Raw genomic sequence first — 19,703 nt, 5'->3', positions numbered from 1 at the left:
GAAAGAGCATCTTTGAGTACTCTAGTTGTGGTGAAAGAGCCATTAGGCAAGAATTGCCTCATTTCATCTACAGATATAATATTTTCCAAAGAAAGGACACAGTTATAGGTTAGGACAGCTTGATTCTGCCAAGATAGCGTAGGATAGTCCTTATCATTCCTGTTTCTCTAAGTCTATCAGATGATCCTGGCCAGTAGTCTGAAGACAGATGCTCCAATGTGTTGAAGTAAGGGACTGTCCAGGTGATCAGCGGTCTCCATAACTGGCTAAGTTTTGGAAGCTGTGTTAGGCTTCCTATATATTTTCAGTTAATATCAGCTGTTCTTGGATTTCTGATGGGGTTGAAAAGCTACATAGTCTCCTAGCCAACCCAGGCTTTGTACTTTGAGAGGAGCAGATCTGAGAGGATGGTTTTCAGATGCAGAACTATAGTCTTTTAAGTCAGGATAGAGGACAGTGTTCAATTTTATTGGCAAAAATGTTGGACTGGGTGTTAAGTTTATCTTATACCAAATAATTTACAAAATGGCATTAGGTGTGCTCAATATATATTTTGAGAGAAAGTCTTTTTAGAAAGAAAGAAAGAAAGAAAGAAAGAAAGAAAGAAAGAAAGAAAGAAAGGAAGGAAGGAAGGAAGGAAGGAAGGAAGGAAGGAAGGAAGAAGGAAGGAAGGAAGGAAGGAAGAAAGAAAGAGAGGGGGGGGAGGGAGGGAGGGAGGGAGGGAGGGAGATAGAGAGAGAGAGATTGAGAGATAGAGAGAGAGAGAGAGTGAAATGTTGCAGAATTTTCTCTGTCCAATCACATTATGGCAGTGGGAGATTTGTGATTGGACAGGAGGAGGGAGGTGGAGCAAGGAACTGAAGAAGACAGAGAGGGGTCTGAGGAAAACAGGAAGAACCAGAATGGAGGCTGATGTGGTGTTATCAAAAGGTTAGAATAATTGTGTTAAAGCTTTATCATTACCATTTGGCTCTGAAACTATTGTATTGGCGTCTTCTAAATTGTGTTATTATTGATACATAAATCTGATCGGCTAATTAGGCATTGAGAGTCTTGATTCAAGTTAATTAGGTGTTGAGATGGCTAACTAGGGTTGTATGTGGTGTTGTGTGGAAGCAACAGGAACTCAGGGGAGCCCCAGACTGAGAAATGACCTTCTGGGAGCCATGTGGCCTAGCAGGACTGGCAAGTTGGCAGGCTGAAAGGCAGAGGGAGTGTGATTACCAGTCACAGGGGCTAGCTCTAGGTATTTCCCACAACAGGTAACCAAATAAAGAATTCAACTAAAGACAAACGAATTGTGGTTAAGTCTCCACAACTCTGGCTGCTTTACCAGAGGCCACACCCATTCTAAGGACCCCACATAAGATATTGCCTAGCTATGAGCAGCTCTCTGTAGGTGGGGTCTTTCCTCCAGTCAATATGGTGACCTCACAGGCTCCAGAAGAGAGGCTGAAGAAATAAAAGTACCGAAGCAAAAAAATGTCTTTGCAGTGACAACAGATGATTGCTTCTAGCCTACAACTCTGGAAGACTAGGAAAGATGAGCAGGTGCTAAAGAGAAGAAATATCGATCTATTCTCCAGTGATGTGGTTTCTTATGTACTAGTCAAAGAGACCAACTTCACTCTGGACAGCATCATTCAAGGGGTGAATAGTTCAGATACGGTCCTGTGTTTTCCTGCCACCCAGGCTACCAGGGAAATGATATCTCAGGAAAATAACCCTCCTCTAAATTTGATTATTGAAGCAGGACTCATTCCCAAGCTGGTGGACTTCCTGAAGGTGGCACCTCTCCCCAACCTGCAGTTGGAGGTTGCATGGGCACTCACCAACATTGCCTCAGGGACTTCAGAGCAGACTCAAGCTGTTGTGAAAGGAGCCCCTGATTGAAGTCCTCTGTTCCCCCAGACAGGATCATGTCTGAGCAGGCTGTGTGGGCCCTTGGGAATATCAGTGGTGACTGTGTAGAATTCAGAGACAATGTCATTTCCAATAATGTCATCCCACACCTACCTGATCAACCTATTTCAAAAAACAAACCAATCACATTTCTTCAGAATATCACATGGACTTTGTCCAACTTATGCTGAAACAAAAATCTACACCCTTGTGAGGATGCTGTGAGGCAGATGCTATCTACCCTCTGTCAGCTCCTGCTGCATCATGATAATGAGATCCTCTCAGATACCTGCTGGGCCCTGTCTACCTTGTTGGAAGCTGACTCCTAGCAGAAAGTGGCTATCATCTCTGTAGCCATCTTAGGTTATTTACTTACAAGTTGGTACTTTTCCACCCTGATGAGAGACTTGATCAGACAGACTGTCTTGTCTCCATTCTTCAAGTCTCTTGCCCTTCCATCCCCACTCTCTCCCTTGCAGAATCCATTGACTGACCCATGGTACAGGTCATCTGGTGCCAAATGTGGGGGCAGTGAGAACAAGAGACCCTGTGAGGGACGTTACTGGAAGAAGGGTCAATCGAAAATTCAAAAATGAAACAAAGGTTATCACCATGGGAACCTGCTGTGTTGAGACTGGTGAGTCATAGTACCAAAAATGGGGCAAGAAATAAGTCAGCATAAAGTATATATGGAACAAACAAGAAAGGCTTTAAAGACATAAGAAGTAAAGGTAAAAATTCAGCATTTATTGTCATTTTTTGATTTTATTAAAGAGTTATGTCCCTGGGTTCCTCAAGAACGAACCATTGATAAAAAAAAAAAAAGAGTTGGATATGCACTTAAAGATTTTTACGGGACACTTGGGCCTGAAAAGGTCCTAGTCACTGCCTTTTCATATTGGAACTTGATGAACAAAATTATCTCAACCAAGTATACATTGATAGCAGCGGTTGTTGAAGAGGGTGAGAAAAATTTAAAAGACAGAGAAAAAGAGAGGAAAAGGAAAGAAAAGGACAAAAGATAAGGTTGATTCCTCTAATGAGGAAATAGATTCAATTTCTCTAGGTAGTGGTGATGATAAAGGATCGACCTCTCAAAGGTCACTCAATGGGTCCCCAAATTCAGAACATATGTTAGAGACAAAAAAAAAAAAAAAAAAATCCAAGAGGGAAGGAAACAAAATCAAATAGCAGCACTTGGCCCACAGAGAAAAATGACTCAACTGTTCAAAAAAAAAAAAAAAGATAAAATGCATATATACTAAATTGAGATCCAAAATACAGCTAAAGGATGATGATGATTTGTCTGAGTCAGGGATGGCCTGGAGGAAGAGGTGACCAAATAATACTACCCTGAATGGCCCTCCTTTCAGATACCTCCTCCATCTGCACACCCTGGACCACCTGATGGTGTCCTGGGGATGGCTGTTTTGGACCTTAGAAAGGAATTGTAGGATAAAATCTCACCCCTAAAACGACAAACAGAATTAGAGGAAGGACATCAGGACTTAGTTAATCAGCTACAAGAATTAAAGATCCGGAAGACATCTCGGTAGGGCAAAGGAACCGGAGAAAATCCCCTGGAACCTCAAGTTCCTCAACTCAGAGTCCAAAGATGGCCCCTGCCCGCTGGCTTTGGATCAGCCACAGATCACCCAGAGGAGAGAGAGACTGGGACTTTCCCTGTATCAGAGACCATAGACACTCAATGGGTTGCTTGGAGACATCACACAGGTTTCAGTTTCCAAATTATTAACAAATTAAAAAAATGCATTGTCACAATATGACACCACTGCTCCTTTAACTCTTGCCATCTTGGAATCTGCTGCAGAGGAGTGGCTGACTCCTGGGGATTGGAATACCCCAGTGAGAGCAGTTCTTAGCAGTGGTGACCATCTTATCTGAAAATCTGAGTATCAGGAGAATTGTGAAGAGATAGCTAGGAGGCACACTCAGGCAGGCAATGCTTGGTCTTCGTTGCCTTAGTGGGAGAAGAGCAATTTGCTTCAAGTGATGACCAGATGCAATATGGCCCAGGCTTATTCACTTAAATTCAAAACTCAGTTATGAAGACTTAGCATAAACTCCCGGTAAAAGGAGACCCTGGTGCATCTTTGACAGCAGTCAAGACAAGGGCCTGCTGAATGATTTTCTGATTTTGTTCATTGACTGATGGTAACAGCAGGGTGAATTTTTGGTAATGCAGAGGCAGGTACAGACTATGTGAAACAGCTTGCATTTGAAAATGCCAATCATGCCTGCCAAGCAGCCATTAGTCCCTACAGGAAGAAGACAGACCTCACTGGGTACATCAGACTCTGTTCTGACATAGGGCCCTCCTACCAACAGGGCTTAGCTATGGCGGCTTCCATGCAAGGACAATTAGTAAGAGACTTCTTGGCAAGTAGAAACAAAAAAGCATGTTTTAAGTGTGGCAAGCATGGACACTTTGCAAAAAATTGCAGGGCAGGAAACGAATCAATTCAGAGACAGCCTGGGAAACAGCCTGGGCTATGTCCGAGTTGCAAACTCGGAAAACATTAGCCTAATGAGTGTAGATCCAAGACAGATACACAAGGGAAAACCCTTTTCCCTAATCAGGGAAACAGGAACAGGAGCCAGCTCCAGGCCCCAAACCAACACAAGCCAAAACAGGCTTATGGGGTGGTCAGCTTCATAACAACAAGCAGCAACCACCCCTTTCAGAACTTAGTTGAGCAACCCCAGGAAGCATAGGACTAGACCTCAGTTCTGCCACCCACACAGTACTAACTCCAGAAATGGGACCTCAGGTCCTCCCTACCAGAGTGTTCGGACTGCTCTATCCAAATGTGTTTGGTCTGATAGTGGAAAGAAGCATTGCTGCCATGCAGGGACTACAAATTGTTCCTGGAATTATAGACAATGATTATCAAGGAGAGATTAAGGTAATGGCCAAGGCAATACATAATATAGTCACCATCCCCACGGGAAGGAGGATAGCTCAGCTGCTATTACTTCCATTGCTTCCTACTAATCACAAGTATAAGAGTCCTAAGAGAGGGGATCAAGGATTTGGTTCTTCTGATACATACTGGGTACAACCTATAGTTAAACAAAAACCTATGATGACAGTACGGCTTGATGGAAAGGTATTCTGAGGCTTGGTTGATACAGGGGTCGATGTGACTATTATAAAACAAAGTGATTGGCCTGCCATCTGGCCTCTGACCCTAACCTTGACAAATCTTTTTTCTTTTCTTTTCTTTCTTTTTTTTCAATTTTCTATTAGGTGTTTTCTTCATTTACATTTTAAATTCATTTATTGGCCAAAGTCAAAATCTGAAACAAAGCTCTAAGGTGCTGAAGTGGAAAGATAAATAAGTAAATATAGGAAATATACAACCATATGTCATCCCAGGCTTTCCCGTTAATCTCTGGGGCTGAGATCTGTTATCCCAGTTTGGACTGATTATTTGCAGCCCCAATGAAGTAATCACGGCTCAGGTGATAAACTCTGGGTTTTCCCCAGGGAAAGGTTTAGGGGAAAAATGAAGATGGGACTACTCATCCTATTGAGGCCCTTGCCAACACTGGAAGAAGAGGCATAGCGTATTTTTGATGGGGGCTGTTGAATCAGCTGTACCCCCAAGGCATTGTGCTGATCCCATCACCTGGAAGGGGGACTCGCCCATCTGGGTGGATCAGTGGTCCCTCACCACCGAAAAGTTACAAGCTGCCAAAGTGCAGGAGCAATTACAGGCAGGACATTTAAAAGAGAGTAACTCTCCCTGGAATACCCCAATATTTGTCATCAAGGAAAAATCAGAAAAGTGGAGACTGTTACAAGACTTGAGGGCTGTTAATGTGACAATGATTCTGATGGGAGCCTTACAACCTGGGATGCCCACATCTGTGGCCATACCTTTGGGCTATTATAAGATAGTTATAGATTTAAAAGATTGTATTTTTAGCATCCCCTTGCATCCTGAAGACCAAAAGCACTTTCCCTTTGGTGTTCCTGCTATAAACTTTAGAAAACCTATGAAGAGATATCAGTGGAATGTCTTACCTCAGGGTATAGCTAATAGCCCTACCTTGTGCCAAATAGTTGTGACCTCTGCCATAGATGACATTAGAACCATATGGAAACAAATCTACATGACTCATTACATGGATGATACCTTAATAGCAGGAAAAGATGGAAGAAAGGTACTCCAGTGTTTTGATGATCTTAAAACAGCTTTATAGACTGCAGGGTTACAAATAGCGACAGAAAAAGTACAGTTACAAGATCCCTATACTTATTTAGGATTTCAGATTAATGGTCCACATATTATTAATAGTAAGGCCACTTTTAGAACTGATTCTCTTAAAACACTTAATGATTTTTAAAAATTATTGGGAGATATCAATTGGCTATGTCCATATTTAAAACTTACTATAGGAGAGTTGAAGCCTCTCTTTGATATTCTCAAGGGAGATGCTGACCCAAAGTCTGACAGGGATCTAACAGAGGATGGTAGAAAAGCCTTGGAGAAGGTTGAGAGTGCTATTCCATCCCAATTTGTAACTCATTGTAATTATTCTAAGCCTTTATATTTCCTTTATCACCAAATTAACTCCTACTGCAGTTTTTTGGCATATTGCACCCATATTATGGGCTCATCTTCCCTTATCTCCTAAGAATGTCCTTTATCTGTACTATGTGGCTGTAGCTGATATGATTATATTAGGCAGAGATAATAGAAATATTTTGTAAAAGACCCTGATATCATAGTGCAACCCTATACAAGGCATCAGGTTGATTGGCTTATGCAAAATTCTGAAGTTTGGCCTATTGCATGTACCTCATTTGCTGGCCAGATAATCATTATCTGCCAGACAAATTGGTTCAGTTTTGTAATCGCTATGAATTCATTTTTCTGTCTCGCACCGCACATGCGCCTATAGAAAAAGCATTGCTAGTCTTCACTGATGGTTCCTCATTAGGAACAGCTGCTTATGCCTTTAAAGATCAAGTCAGGGAATCGACTTTGCTACATCATCAGTTTCAGCTCAATTGGTTGAATTGCATGCTGTTATTGCTATGTTTCAAGCATTTCTGAATCAAGCCATAAATATTTACACAGATAGCTCATATTTAGCTCAGTCTATCCCTCTGCTAAAAACTGCTGTGCAAATAAAACACTCCTCAGAAGCAGCTGATCTGTTTTTACAGTGCCAACAAGTAATTTTGAGGCGAAAGTGTAAATTTTTTATAGAACACCTGAGAGCCCACACTGGACTACCAGGTCCCCTCTCTGAGGGAAATAACAAGGCAGACAGAGCCAGTTCTGTAGCCAGAGTGACTTTATCAGATCTGCCATCTAACCTGGATCAGGCCATAAGGGCAATGAGTTACATCACCTTAATACCCAAACTTTAAAGATCATGTTTAAAATTATTGGAGAACAAGCTAGGCAAATTGTCAAACAATGTTGACCATGTATTACACTTTTACCAGTTCCTCATTTGGGCATAAATCCAAAGGGGCTGATACCACACAGCCTCTGGCAAATGGATGTTACTCATTATAATGAAGGTTGAAATAAAAAATTTATACGTATATGTGTAGATACATACAGTGGTTTCATTTATCTTAAGGGTTGTTCCTATTCTCAGTTGTAAGCACGGCCTGGCTCCTGCCAGCTTTTTATGTATGAATTTTCTATGTTTTGAGTAAAGAACCATTATGCACCGATGTACCTTGGTGGATATAGTCACCTAGCTTTCTTGTTTTTCTTCTGTACTATAAGACTGGTACTCATTTGGAGACAATACATTCAGATACACACTCTCTCTGTGTCCATGTCTGTCACCCATCCGAGCCAACTCCTTACTCTCACCTATAACTGGAACCCTGATTGAGGTCCGTCTGCAGCACTATTCAAATGAAACTCATACAGGTCCATTATCACAGGCTGAAGTACAGGACTCCAAAACCTCTGTCATCAAGACCAACGAGGAATAGCCCTTAACTTATGCACTAAACCAGATAGTCAATGCCTGGTAAGAGAACACCTCAAGGCCCCTGCCCCTAATTGGGAGGCCTCAACAACCTAAGACAGGAGCTCAACCAAAAAAGGGCTGTTGAGTGTCCAGAGATGGGAAAGGGAGGCTAGGGTCTGTTCCAATCTAAGACAGGCATGGTTCCCGTAAGTTTTCCCAGCCTTCTCTTTTGAAAAGCTTAAAAAGGGGAACCTGTTGGGAGCTGACTCCTAGCAGAAAGCCACTATCATCTCTGCAGCCATCTTGGGCTATTTACTTACAAGTTGGTACTTTTCCACAATGATTAGAGACTTGATCAGACAGTCTTATTTTCATTCTTCAAGTCTCTTGCCCCTCTGTCCCCTCTCTATCCCTTGAAGACCCCATTGACTGGCCCACAGGACAGGTTACTACCTGACTGAGGGGGCAAAGAGTACAACCATCATGTGATGACTACTGGCATCCTGCACAGGCTTATAGAGCTTATGACCAGCTCAGAACTCAGTGTCTTGACCCCTTGTCTCCACACTATGGGCAACATTGTGGTCAGAACAGATGAATGTACCCAAATGGTCATTGACGCTGGCATGTTGAAGGTGTTGTGCCAGGTCCTGAAGGACCTGGTCCTCCATCCAGACACTGGCTGATTGGACCATAAGCAACATGGCCATGGCCCCTGTGCCCGGACACCACATCAAGCAGCTGATTTTGTGTAACTTGCTGCCTGTCTTGGTAGACCTACTATGGAATGCACAATTAAAAGTCCAGAAAGAGCTGGTGTGCACCGTAGCTAAAATTGCAACAGGGGACTCTCAGTGCCAGCTGACTCTGCTTGCCCACTCAGGCATCTTGGAGCCAATGCTGAGACTGTTCACTGTCCCAGACACGGATGTCATCATCATCCTTGATACCATTTCTTATCTCCTCCAGACAGATAACTTACAGGAGACCCACGGCTCTGAGGAAGTTGGTGGCTTTGAAAAAATTGAGTCCTTACAGCACCACCACAACACTTACATCAGCAATAGTGCCCTGGACGTTATTGAGAAATATTTATGTGAGGATAAAGATGATAACAGTTTGCCCAGGCCCTGGGCTGAGAGTGTGAATATGTGGAGAACTAAGACATCTCACACACCATATTGATTTCACATCATAAACCCAGATCATACTCACTTCCCAGTCCTTCCATGTTTGCCCCCCATGTAGCCACCTGCAGCCATGTGAACTGGGTTCCCCTGAAAGGCAAGCTCGGGCTGAAAGAAATCAGACGCCGAGAAAAGAATGAGGCCAAGACAAACCTTTCTGTCTTGGCCTCATTCTTTTCCATCAAGGTCAGAAGGCTCTACCCTAGACAATCTCCTTCTTAGTGGCAACAAGGTCAAAGTCTGGATCAGCCTGCTTCAAGGCTGAGGGAGGCTACAACCCCACCCTTGTGGACCCCCCCCCAAAAAAAAGAAGAGAGAAGAAAGTTCAACTGTGTTGCCCATGTACTCATGGAAACATAGTCAAACTCCCAGTGGCTAGCCTCTTAAAGAAAATTGTGTCCTTCCTGGCATGCACCCAAGCCAGAAGCCACCAGTTGTGAAGAGTCACATTTCAGTATCGTTATGACAATTGTTAAGAGGTTTCTTCAATGGCTTTCTGCCTAGGCTGTTACTCTGGCTGAGGTAGTCGTGGTGGTGGTGGGTGAATAGGGGTTATCACAGAAGCTTTCTCTGTCCCTCTTTCTCCACTGAGAGACTGCATACCAGAGCAAAAGTAGCTTCCTTTCCCTTTATAGTCGGGTGGAATACCCATCAATCATGGACTTCTACATGGATTCTGGCAATAGTATGGACCACAGACATCCACATGGTCTCTGGTGGCAGTACAGATCTTGGACATCAGCTGGGCCCTCTGCAACAGCAAGAACCATGGACAGCATCATAGCCCTCACCAACAGTACAGGCCAGTAATGTCAACATAGCTTGGGGTGGGGGGTGGGGGAGCACAAACTAGACACAATGGCATGACCTTCAGACCTTCAGTGGTAACACAGGCCACCAACATTAATACATCCCCCTGCTGCAGCAGGACCATGGACCCAAGCATGGCCCAGGGCAGCAGTAGTCAAATATACATGGCAAATGTTTTTTACCAGCTGGGGAATCTAACTGACTAGGGACTGTGTTTTTTGGTTTTGTTTTTGTTGCCGTTGTTAATTTTTTTTGTTGTTGTTAGTCTGTTTCATTTGATTGGGGAATTGAGATTATTAATATACAAAAAGAAAAAAAAAGATATTGCCTACCACCCACCAACACTCCTTAAAATTGTCCCAGTGGCTACCAATTGCACCCTCTCCTCTGGGCTCCATATTCTAGACCACAACTGTGGAATAAGACTTCTGCTTTACCAGAGGCTAAGCTATTATTAGGGATCCCAGATAAGCCACAACCTGCCACCAGCTAACACTCCTTAGAGTGTACCCAACACAGCATGACATCCCCTGGGCTCCATATTCTGGCCAGTAATTTCAGCAGAAGACTTTCGTTTTACTGGGGGGCATACATTACTAGGTACCTCAGAGACCAAGCAGGTACCCAGAACACCAGACACCATACAGGTATTTGTAACTCCAGAGTCAACATTGTCCCCCAAAATCCTAAATGTCACATAGGCTCCAAATCAGCCTTCTAGTGGTGACCAGAACTCCAGGCCACTCAGGCGAAAAGAACAGAGAGAAAACAGAAACCAAGGGAAAACTCAATTCATCTAACAAAGATAAACTCAGAAACCAGCAATTAAATCTATAATAACTCTTAACCCAGATGACTAGAGGCCAGTGTAAGAACACAATCAACAATAGCCAGAGCAATCTGGCACCACTGGAGCCCAGCTATCATACTACAGTAAGCCCTGGATATTACAACATAGTTGAAGCACAAGAAAATTACCCTAAATTCAATCTCATCAATATGATAGAGATCGAGGAAATAAACAAATTCCTTAAAGAAATCCAGTAAAATACAAACAGTTAAAAGAAATAAATAAAACTTTTCAAGACCTGAAAATAGAAATAGAAGTAATAAAGAAAACAGGGAATCCTAGAGATGAAAAGGTCTAAGTAAGTGAACAGGAACTACAGAGACAAGCATCACTAGTGAAATACAAGACATGGAAGAAAGAATCTCAGGTCTAGAAGGTATGATGGAAGAAATTACTACATTAAAAAAAATGCTAAATCTAAAAAGTTTCTAACACAAAACATCCAGGAAATCTGGAACACCATGAAAATGCCAAACCAAAAATTAACAGGAATAGAAGAATACTCTCAGCTCAGAGGTCTAGAAAATGTTACCCACAAAATCACAGAAGAAAATTTCCCCAATCTAAAACATGGGACAAAGGCCAAGTAACATATAAAGGCAAACCTATCAGAATTACACCCAACTTCTCAACAGAGACTCAAAAAGCCAGAAGGGCCTGAGAAGATTGTTTGAAGCCTCTAATAGACCAAAGATGCCAGATGAGACTCCTATACCCTGCAAAACATTCTATTACCACAGATAGAGGAAACAAGAAATTCTATGGCAAAACTAAATTTAAACAGTATATGTCCACAAATCTAGCACTACAGATGTTACTAGAAGGAAAACTCCAACTCAAGGAGGGTAACTTCACCCAAGAAAATTCAGGAAATAAATAATTTTACATAATAATTTTACCAAAAGACGGGAAGTACACATACATATACAGAGAGAGAGAGAGAGAGAGAGAGAGAGAGAGAGAGAGAGAACCACTACCACCACCACCACCAAATAAAAGGAATTAACAATCATTGGTCATTAATATCTCTCAACCTCAATGGACTCAATTACCACCCCCCCCACCCAAAAAAAAACCCACAGGGGAACAGAATGGATATGAAAACTAGGCATGATCAAGGTAAAGGATGTGCTTCAGAGACAGTTATCTACCCCATCTCTGTTCCCTGAAGACTTTCACCTCAAATTTGAAGACGACATGGCATGCTGACCAGTCAGCATGTAATCTGGGGATAAGAACTGAAACATTCTTTAGGGTAGAGGTAAAGTATCTTGTCATGCAATCATGGAAACCTGAGTTCAGGTCCCAGAACCCACATAAGAAGCTGGGTGTGACCGCACATGCTGGGGAGGTGAAGACAGTCAGAGTCTAGAACCTAACTAGCTAAGAATCAGTATTCTTCATCTTCATTGAGATAGGTTTTATCAAAAACGTAAAGGTATAGATAAACAATAAAATATGTTAGACATTACATCTGTCTCCTAACACTGTGTGAATACATAAGCATATTCATATATGGACATATCCACTATACACACCCATAAACACACACATGCACACACATACTGCTGGCAGGAGAGACTAATAAGCCAAGTCAAAACAGGTACAATGAATAGCAATCAGTTAAAATGTTTGTAACCAAGAGTCCATAATTAACTATAGTTTAAGAAAACATAAAATTCTGCCATATAATTATTATATATCAAATTATATTACAAATAAAATATATTTAATATATTTACCAATGTTGCATGCCAATAATTGGTAGAAATAGAAAAATGGATACCTGGATACATTGGCGATTTCTTATGGGTTTTGTGAAGTGAATTGAAGACTGAAAACCTCACATATAAGTCTAGTGTAAAATGAGAATTTATTGATAATCATACCAAAAAAAATTCAAGAAACTGTGTTTAAATTACAGCCTTGTTAGTAGTGAAGTACTTGCCAGGAACATGCCATGTCCTGAGTACACTCCCCAGCATGGGGAAAAACAATTTTAATAAAAGACTACACTAACAAAGCACTAACCCTTTACTTGCACAAGTCCCTCTACTACTCACAGATCATACACTTACAAAGCTGTTCTTCTGCTGGTATTGCTTTACATGGGACACATTCTTATAGCTATGTTCATCAGGAAAGCTTCAACACAACAAACAGCCTAAAATTTAAAAGTAATTAGGCCTTGCCTGTCTCCCAGGAGGACTACTCTAAATAGGGACACAGGCAGCCCTCTCTAACCAGGGTGACAGGAGGCCTGCTCTAGTAGAGACAGCACTGCCTGCCTCCCAAGAGGCCTGCTTTAAACTAGGTCACACAGCTTTACCTGCCTTCCAGGAGGCCTTCACCAATCCCAGACATCCAGGCCAGTTAACACCAAAGATAACCAGATGGTGAAAGGTAAGCACAGGAACAAAAAAAATTTCCTGGATGTTTTGGGATAGGAACTTTTTGTACACTTTGCATTTTCTTTGACCGATGTGTCAATTTTTCTCTCTTCCATCTCTTGTATTCTGTTGGGGGTGCTTGCATTTGTTGTTCCTGTTCCTTTTCCTAGATTTTCCATCTCCAGAGTTGCCTCCATTAGTAATTTTTTTTATTGTTCTTATTTCCATTTTTAGGTCTTTAACTGTTTTCAATTTCTTCACCCGTTTTATTGTATCTTCCTGTATTTCTTTAAGGAATTTATTTGTTTCCTCTTTAAGGGCTTCTGCCTGTTTGCCTGTGATTTCTTTAAAGGTGTTATTTATATCCTCCTTAAAGGTCTTTATTATCTTCACGAGATGGGATTTTAGGTCAGAATGTTGCTTTTCAGATATTTTAGGGTATGCAGGGCTTGCTGTGATAGGAGAACTGGGTTTTGATGATGCCAAGTAGCCTTGGTTTCGGTTGCTTATGTTCTTGCACTTGCCTCTTACCATCTGGTTATCTCTAGTGCTACTTACTCTTGCTGTCTCTGACTGCAGCCTGTCCCTCCTGAGATCCTGGTTGTGTAAGAACTTCTCAGAGTCCAACTGTCTCTGTGATCTTAAGATCCTTGGGTATGTCAGAGCTCCTGGTAGTCAAGCTGCCTCTGAGATCCTGAAGTCCCGTGATCCTGGGCATGTTAGAGCACCTGGGAGTAAAGCTGCCTCTAGATGTTGTGGGATTGGATGGGGAGCCAGCGCCCAAGGTCTGTTCAGGGCACTGGCTCAGACTAGAAGTGGTCATGGTATGTCTTGGTTAGTGTCCTATTACTGTGAAGAAACACCATGTACAAGGCAACTCATAAAAGAAAACATTCAATTGGGGGCTGGCTTACAGTTTCAGAGCATTAGGCCATTATCATCATGACAGGGAGCATGGAGGCTGGCAGGCAGGCAGACAGGCAGGCAGGCAAGAATGAGTATGCTGGAGAAGTAGCTGAGAGTTTTATATCCTGATTCACAGACATCAGGCAGAAACAGAGAAAGGAGGGGTCAGAAGAGGGCTGATGTGGGCTTTTGAAACCTCAAAGCCAACCCTCAGTGTCCTAGTCAGTTTTGTGTCACTTTTACACAAACTAGAGTCATCTGAAAGCTGTCAGTTGAGGAAATTACTCCACAAGATCCATCTGTAAGGAATTTTCTTAGTGATTCATGAGAGACAACCAAGCCTATCGTGGGTGGTGCTATCCCTGGACTGGTGGTTCCTGGGAACTATAAGAAAGCAGGGTGAGCTTACATAGATTCACCATGAACAAGCCATTAAGCTGCATTCCTCCATGGCATCTGCATCAACTCTTGACTCAGGGTTCCTTCCCTGCTTGAGTTCCTGCCATGGATTCCTTAAATTAAACAATAAACTTCCTTCAATGTATAAGCCAAAAAAACCTTTTCCTCTTCAACTTGCTTTGTGGTGATGACATTTCATTACAGCAACAGAAACCCTAAGACATCATATGACAGACTCCAACAAGGACATAGCCCCTAAGCATCCCCAAACATTTCATCAGCTGACTAAGGATGCAAATATACAAGTCTATGTGGGGTCATTTCCATTAAGCCACCAGATGAGGTTTATCAAGTAAACTAAAAAGCAAACTAGAGTGAACAATTTGGAGAGAAGTCTGCTTAGGGTAAATGGGAAATGCCTATTAGGCCAGAAATGCAGAGCTCTTCTGAAGACTTACCTTAGCAGAAAGGCTGAGCCATATTCAAGTCCCTCCCCAATATCTGCCTATTTCCCACTGAAAATCCTAGGGCATAGGAATATAGAGAGTTGTGCTGGTCCAACTGGAAATCATGATGGGAAAAATGAGAAAAATGAATTCAGAAATCAAAACAGCAGAGAGACTGAAGAGACAAACAGGGATTCTGAGTTAGATGCACTAATCAGGGGCTCCGCTACAAAACATGGAGGTGGTGGTGGTGGTGGTGGTAGTGTGTGTGTGTGTGTGTGTGTGTGTGTGTGTGTGTGTGTGTGTGTGTGTGTGTGGCTTTGGAGTGCATGGCATAATATACAGAGAAGTATAGCAGCTTGAGGTTTGTAGAAAGCCAGCTATGTCTCAGCCTCCTGAACACTGGTGTTAGGGAAAGGGCGGGGCTCAAGCTGAGAAAATAAAGAGAATTGTGATGGCAAGGAGGGTCAGGGCTTGAGGGACATGAGTGGCACTTTAGGCAGTAGGTGCCTAGGGCACCTTAGAGCTCTGCAGCATGTGCCTTCGAGTTAAGGATGAGGAGCCTGCACAAGTCTACCCAGTGAGTTCTCTGAGGTCTTTCACTATATTCCGCCCTAGGTTTGCAACCCCATGCAGTCAGCTCCAGCCATGCAAGGTTCCAACTCGGGGACTGGGATTTAGAAGTCCTGAGTGAACAGACTAGATCCTAGGCTGGTAAGAAGACTACTGAGGATGAAAAAGGACCTCAGTTGGATCAGTTTGGATTGATAGATCAGTTGGACCTGATCTATCAATTTTGTTGACTGATGTACTGGCCCACCCTAGAGGGCTGGGTAAGAATTGCAGAAATGAGGAACATGGGCTCAGTCAAGTTCTAGATGCTGACACATGGAGTGGAGATTTACTTTCAAGTTGGATTAAAGTTGGGAAGAGAAGTATTTAAGAGACTCATTATTAGAGAGAGAGAGGTGGGATTCATAAAGGAACAGTCATGCTTGTTGTGCTCCATGACTTCAATTGCTCCAGTTTCCTTGATTTGGGAGCCACGGTAAATACACTTGCTTCCTCATGGACAATGATTAGCAGCTGGAAATTAATTTTTCAACTGAATTGTGACACTTTTTTGGTTTTTGTACATCTTTTAGTTCTGGGTGAACCCAGCCCTATGCCCCCCCATGTGGCTCCACCCTCTTTCATTTATGTTTGATTGTGCTTTTGTCCTACTTGCCTGCAATTATAGCTGTAACAGATTTTAAAGGGATGGGCTTTCCTTCCTGCATTATTTTGACTTTGTGTGTGTTCTTACTTACTATGTAGGAAGGACCACGAAGGCACCATCCTTCAGATGTTTCTACCAGGCAGGTAAATTTTATTTCAACTGTTTTAAGCTTATGCCTGCACGTGTGATGATCATTAATTAGACTTCTCTTCAATGTATCTCTCAGAAATCTGGGGTCCTGAGACTGGTATAAAAGGTTTTGATAATGTTGGATATATACATAGATATGTATATATGGCTATACACACACACACACACACACACATAAACATGTACAGCATATATAAATTATAAAATAGAGTAATAAAACAGATTTTATACTCAAGACTTTGAAACACTGTGTTTCCAAATCCACCTAGAGGCCACCTACCCATCTTACCTCCCCACATCTCTCAAAAACATAAACATTATTTCAAATACCATTTTTCCAGCCACTTTTTTTTCAATTCATGGCTGTGTGTGCCTCTTTAAGTGTACTGCTGACATTTCCTTGAATTTAAATGTTATAAATTAGAGTCACAAAGCTTAATGTTGGTTCCTTAGTCTTGAATGCTGTGTATAATTGTAGTTCCCTTATTTTCATTGCTGTTTAATATTTTATCTTGTTTGCTACACTGGGTTAGTTCAATACTGTTCTTTAATGACCAGCTGCACTGTGAGCATTTGAGTACAGGTCTCCTCCCCATGCCCAAAAGTTCTTCTGCTTACTTATCCAGGAGGAGGATGTTTAGATCATGGAGAAAACAGGCTCTTCATTGATGTGAGGACTGCCCCATTGCATACAAATCACACTCACTCCCCCATCAGCAGGCGTCTCTACATTCTGTGGCATCTCTTTATGCAGCTTCCATTCCTTGTGCCTCTGGTACTCATATATGCCATACAATGGTGACATAAAAATAAGTGTGTGAAATAAGACAATAAGACTAAATAATGGACCCATTTTCTTACATCTATATAGAAAACTTCTCTGAACATTTTTAATGAAATTGTACTTAAAAATAAAATTGAAAATGCATGACCATGAGCCACAATTTATAGAACACATGCATGCTACTGATGTGGGTATCAAGAGTGAAGAAATCCCTGGCCACACTCCTGATGCCACAGTGTGGTTCTTCTCCATCTGTAAATAACAATTTGGAAAAAAACAAAAAAACAAAAACAAAAACAAAAAAACGTTTTTTTGGGGGGTGGGGGTTGCTTTGTGATTTTCCCCCTACCTCTATTCTACCAGCTAAGTAGACCATGCATTGCTCTTATCTTATCTTTAATTGACACAAGCCCAAAATGAGTCACATGTTGGCTTTATATGTTCTGAGAGTTTCTATTTGTTTTCAATTTTCCTTAAGTCTGTGGAAAAACGTATCAATTACATGCAAAACCTACAGAAAGAGAAGAGGAAATTGGGGAAAAGGTTCGCAAGGCCTAACCCGATTCCGGATACAGGCATCTTGGTAAGCGTGCGGCTCTCACAGCAATGGGCAGTGTTTGCATGCTCCTGACAACTTCTTTTCTAATGCATCTGATTGCTCTTTAATATTCTCTGGAAAGATTTGGAATGCCAGTCTGGAGAGACCCTGTAAAATTCCTCTCACCAAATTCCCATTGTTTACATTTATTTAGAAACCGTCTCCTGATAATGACGCGTAGTTGATCTTCGAAGCCATATGGTCTGTGGTTTTGTCCAGCTTATTCACTTAAATCTTTGATCCCATATTTAAAAAATGAGTTACAAAATCTCCTAAAATTATTTAGCCTCTAATTGAACACTTAAAATGTTAGAAAATTCTTTATACTGATTGTAATTTAGTTTATATATGTGTACATATATATATATTTATATATACACATATATTTACATAAGCATATGCATATATGTAAATATATAATATATATGTATATTATACATACATATATTTATATTTTATATATGCATATATACACATATTTACTTTTATATGTATATGTCTTATGTGTGGATGTATGCCATGTGTGTATAAATTTCCACAGAGGCCAGGAAAGACTGTCACATGCCCTGGGGTTACAGGTAGTGGTGAGCCACTTGACAAGGGTACTGGAAATCTAAGAGCTAAAACTGTTAAGTCTGAGCTATCTCTGTCCCTTGATACATCTTTACTGGGATTTAAATGTGCTTTTACAATGCAGTCTATCATAAAAGAGCCTCTTAGAACAGCATTAAACTACATTCTGTGGCTCAGCAGAAGTCCGATGGCCTTCTGACTTGACAGTCTTTTGGTTACCTGAAATAGCTGTCACTGTCCTCCAGTGTCAGAATTACTTTTCTTCTGGTTGAAAAAAATCTATTTTTTTTATTTTTATTTTTATCTATTTTGCTTTCTATTGCCCAGTGAGCCCTGGCAGTTTTCAAGCAATGATTGTTTCCTATATAAGTGTTTAGCTGGTATTTTATCAGTATCATGCACTTCACGTCCATATAATGTTTTCTGTACTCCATCTAGCATGTCCATCTCTTCCTCAAGACTGAGGAATACTCCAGCCTCTCACCATTTCTACCCACTGTCCATAGCAAGTTGTCACCTGGTAGAAATCACCCCGCATGGAGCTCTTAGAAGGGGTGGTGCCTTTCACTTAGAAATGTTCAGTCAAGGTTCCACCACAAGCTTATTCCTTGTTAATGCAGTTTAAAATGTAAAACTTACTTTGATTTGTTGATTGTGGAGCGTATATCTTTGGATAAGCATGCATGTGCCAAAGTATAAATACATAACCTTGTAGAAGTTGATTGTCTCCTTCCATCACGTGTGTTACAGGAATCAAACTCAAAATGTCAGGCTTGTCAGCAAATGCCTCTATCTGCTGAGCCATCTCACTTGGCCAACTCACTTCTTAAACAATAGAAACTATCTAATTTTCTGGATATATATACTGACTGCAGTGACTGTATATAGATATACTGCAGGATGCCTTTGTTGCTACTAAGAACTGGTGTATGCAATATTTTTTGTATAGGAAGGTCTCAATCATGAGAGGGAGATAACTAATGGTTCATATGAATTTTTCTTACGTGAATTTCAATTGCATTTGCATTTTAATTGTGTGTTCTACTTCTTCATAGTGGACATAAGCTTGGAGTCTTCTAGAAGAAACCACGCTCCAGACCAAAATATGTGTGGACTTCTGATACTGGCCAACAGCTCATGGCTTAACTTCATCTGAAAAATAAAGGAATGTGTGGCCATTCTGCAAAATAAAAACTGAGCTTGCAGTAACATTCAGGCTGTGGGCTTCTGAATTTTATTAGGTACCATGGCTCATCACTGATTTTCTTTCCCCCTATAGTAAACTAGTGTCTTAAATAATATGCAAAGATTTTGAAAATATATTTATGCTTAAATTTTTACAATTGAATGTATGGCTTATTTCGACATTGGGAGCTATGCTTTGATAATAGGAGAAAAATAGGATAACAACCCCACATAGAGTTACAAAGATTTAGGTTGATACTGAAAATAAAGGGATAATATAAGCAAAATTGCCACTTAAAGTCCAATACTGCCACATATGTAGCAGAGGATGGCC

The 19,703-nt window shown here is 41.3% G+C and overlaps 1 protein-coding gene and 1 pseudogene across 1 annotated transcript; both read left to right on the top strand.

Annotated features, from left to right (window-relative positions):
* Nucleotides 1,423–9,016, top strand: Gm9357 (predicted gene 9357; annotated as a pseudogene).
* 1700015G11Rik (RIKEN cDNA 1700015G11 gene) lies at nucleotides 15,362–19,398 on the top strand. Its single transcript, NM_001195601.1, has 4 exons — nucleotides 15,362–15,440; nucleotides 16,178–16,222; nucleotides 17,492–17,596; nucleotides 19,240–19,398. Exons 1-4 carry the CDS (start codon nucleotides 15,396–15,398, stop codon nucleotides 19,246–19,248), a joined length of 204 nt encoding a protein of 67 aa, NP_001182530.1. The 5' UTR covers nucleotides 15,362–15,395; the 3' UTR covers nucleotides 19,249–19,398.
* Nucleotides 19,399–19,703: the final 305 nt, after the last annotated feature.

Source organism: Mus musculus, chromosome 7 (genome assembly GCF_000001635.26).
Source record: "Mus musculus strain C57BL/6J chromosome 7, GRCm38.p6 C57BL/6J".
Lineage (NCBI taxonomy): Eukaryota > Metazoa > Chordata > Mammalia > Rodentia > Muridae > Mus > Mus musculus.
This window is presented reverse-complemented; position numbering and strand designations above follow the sequence as displayed.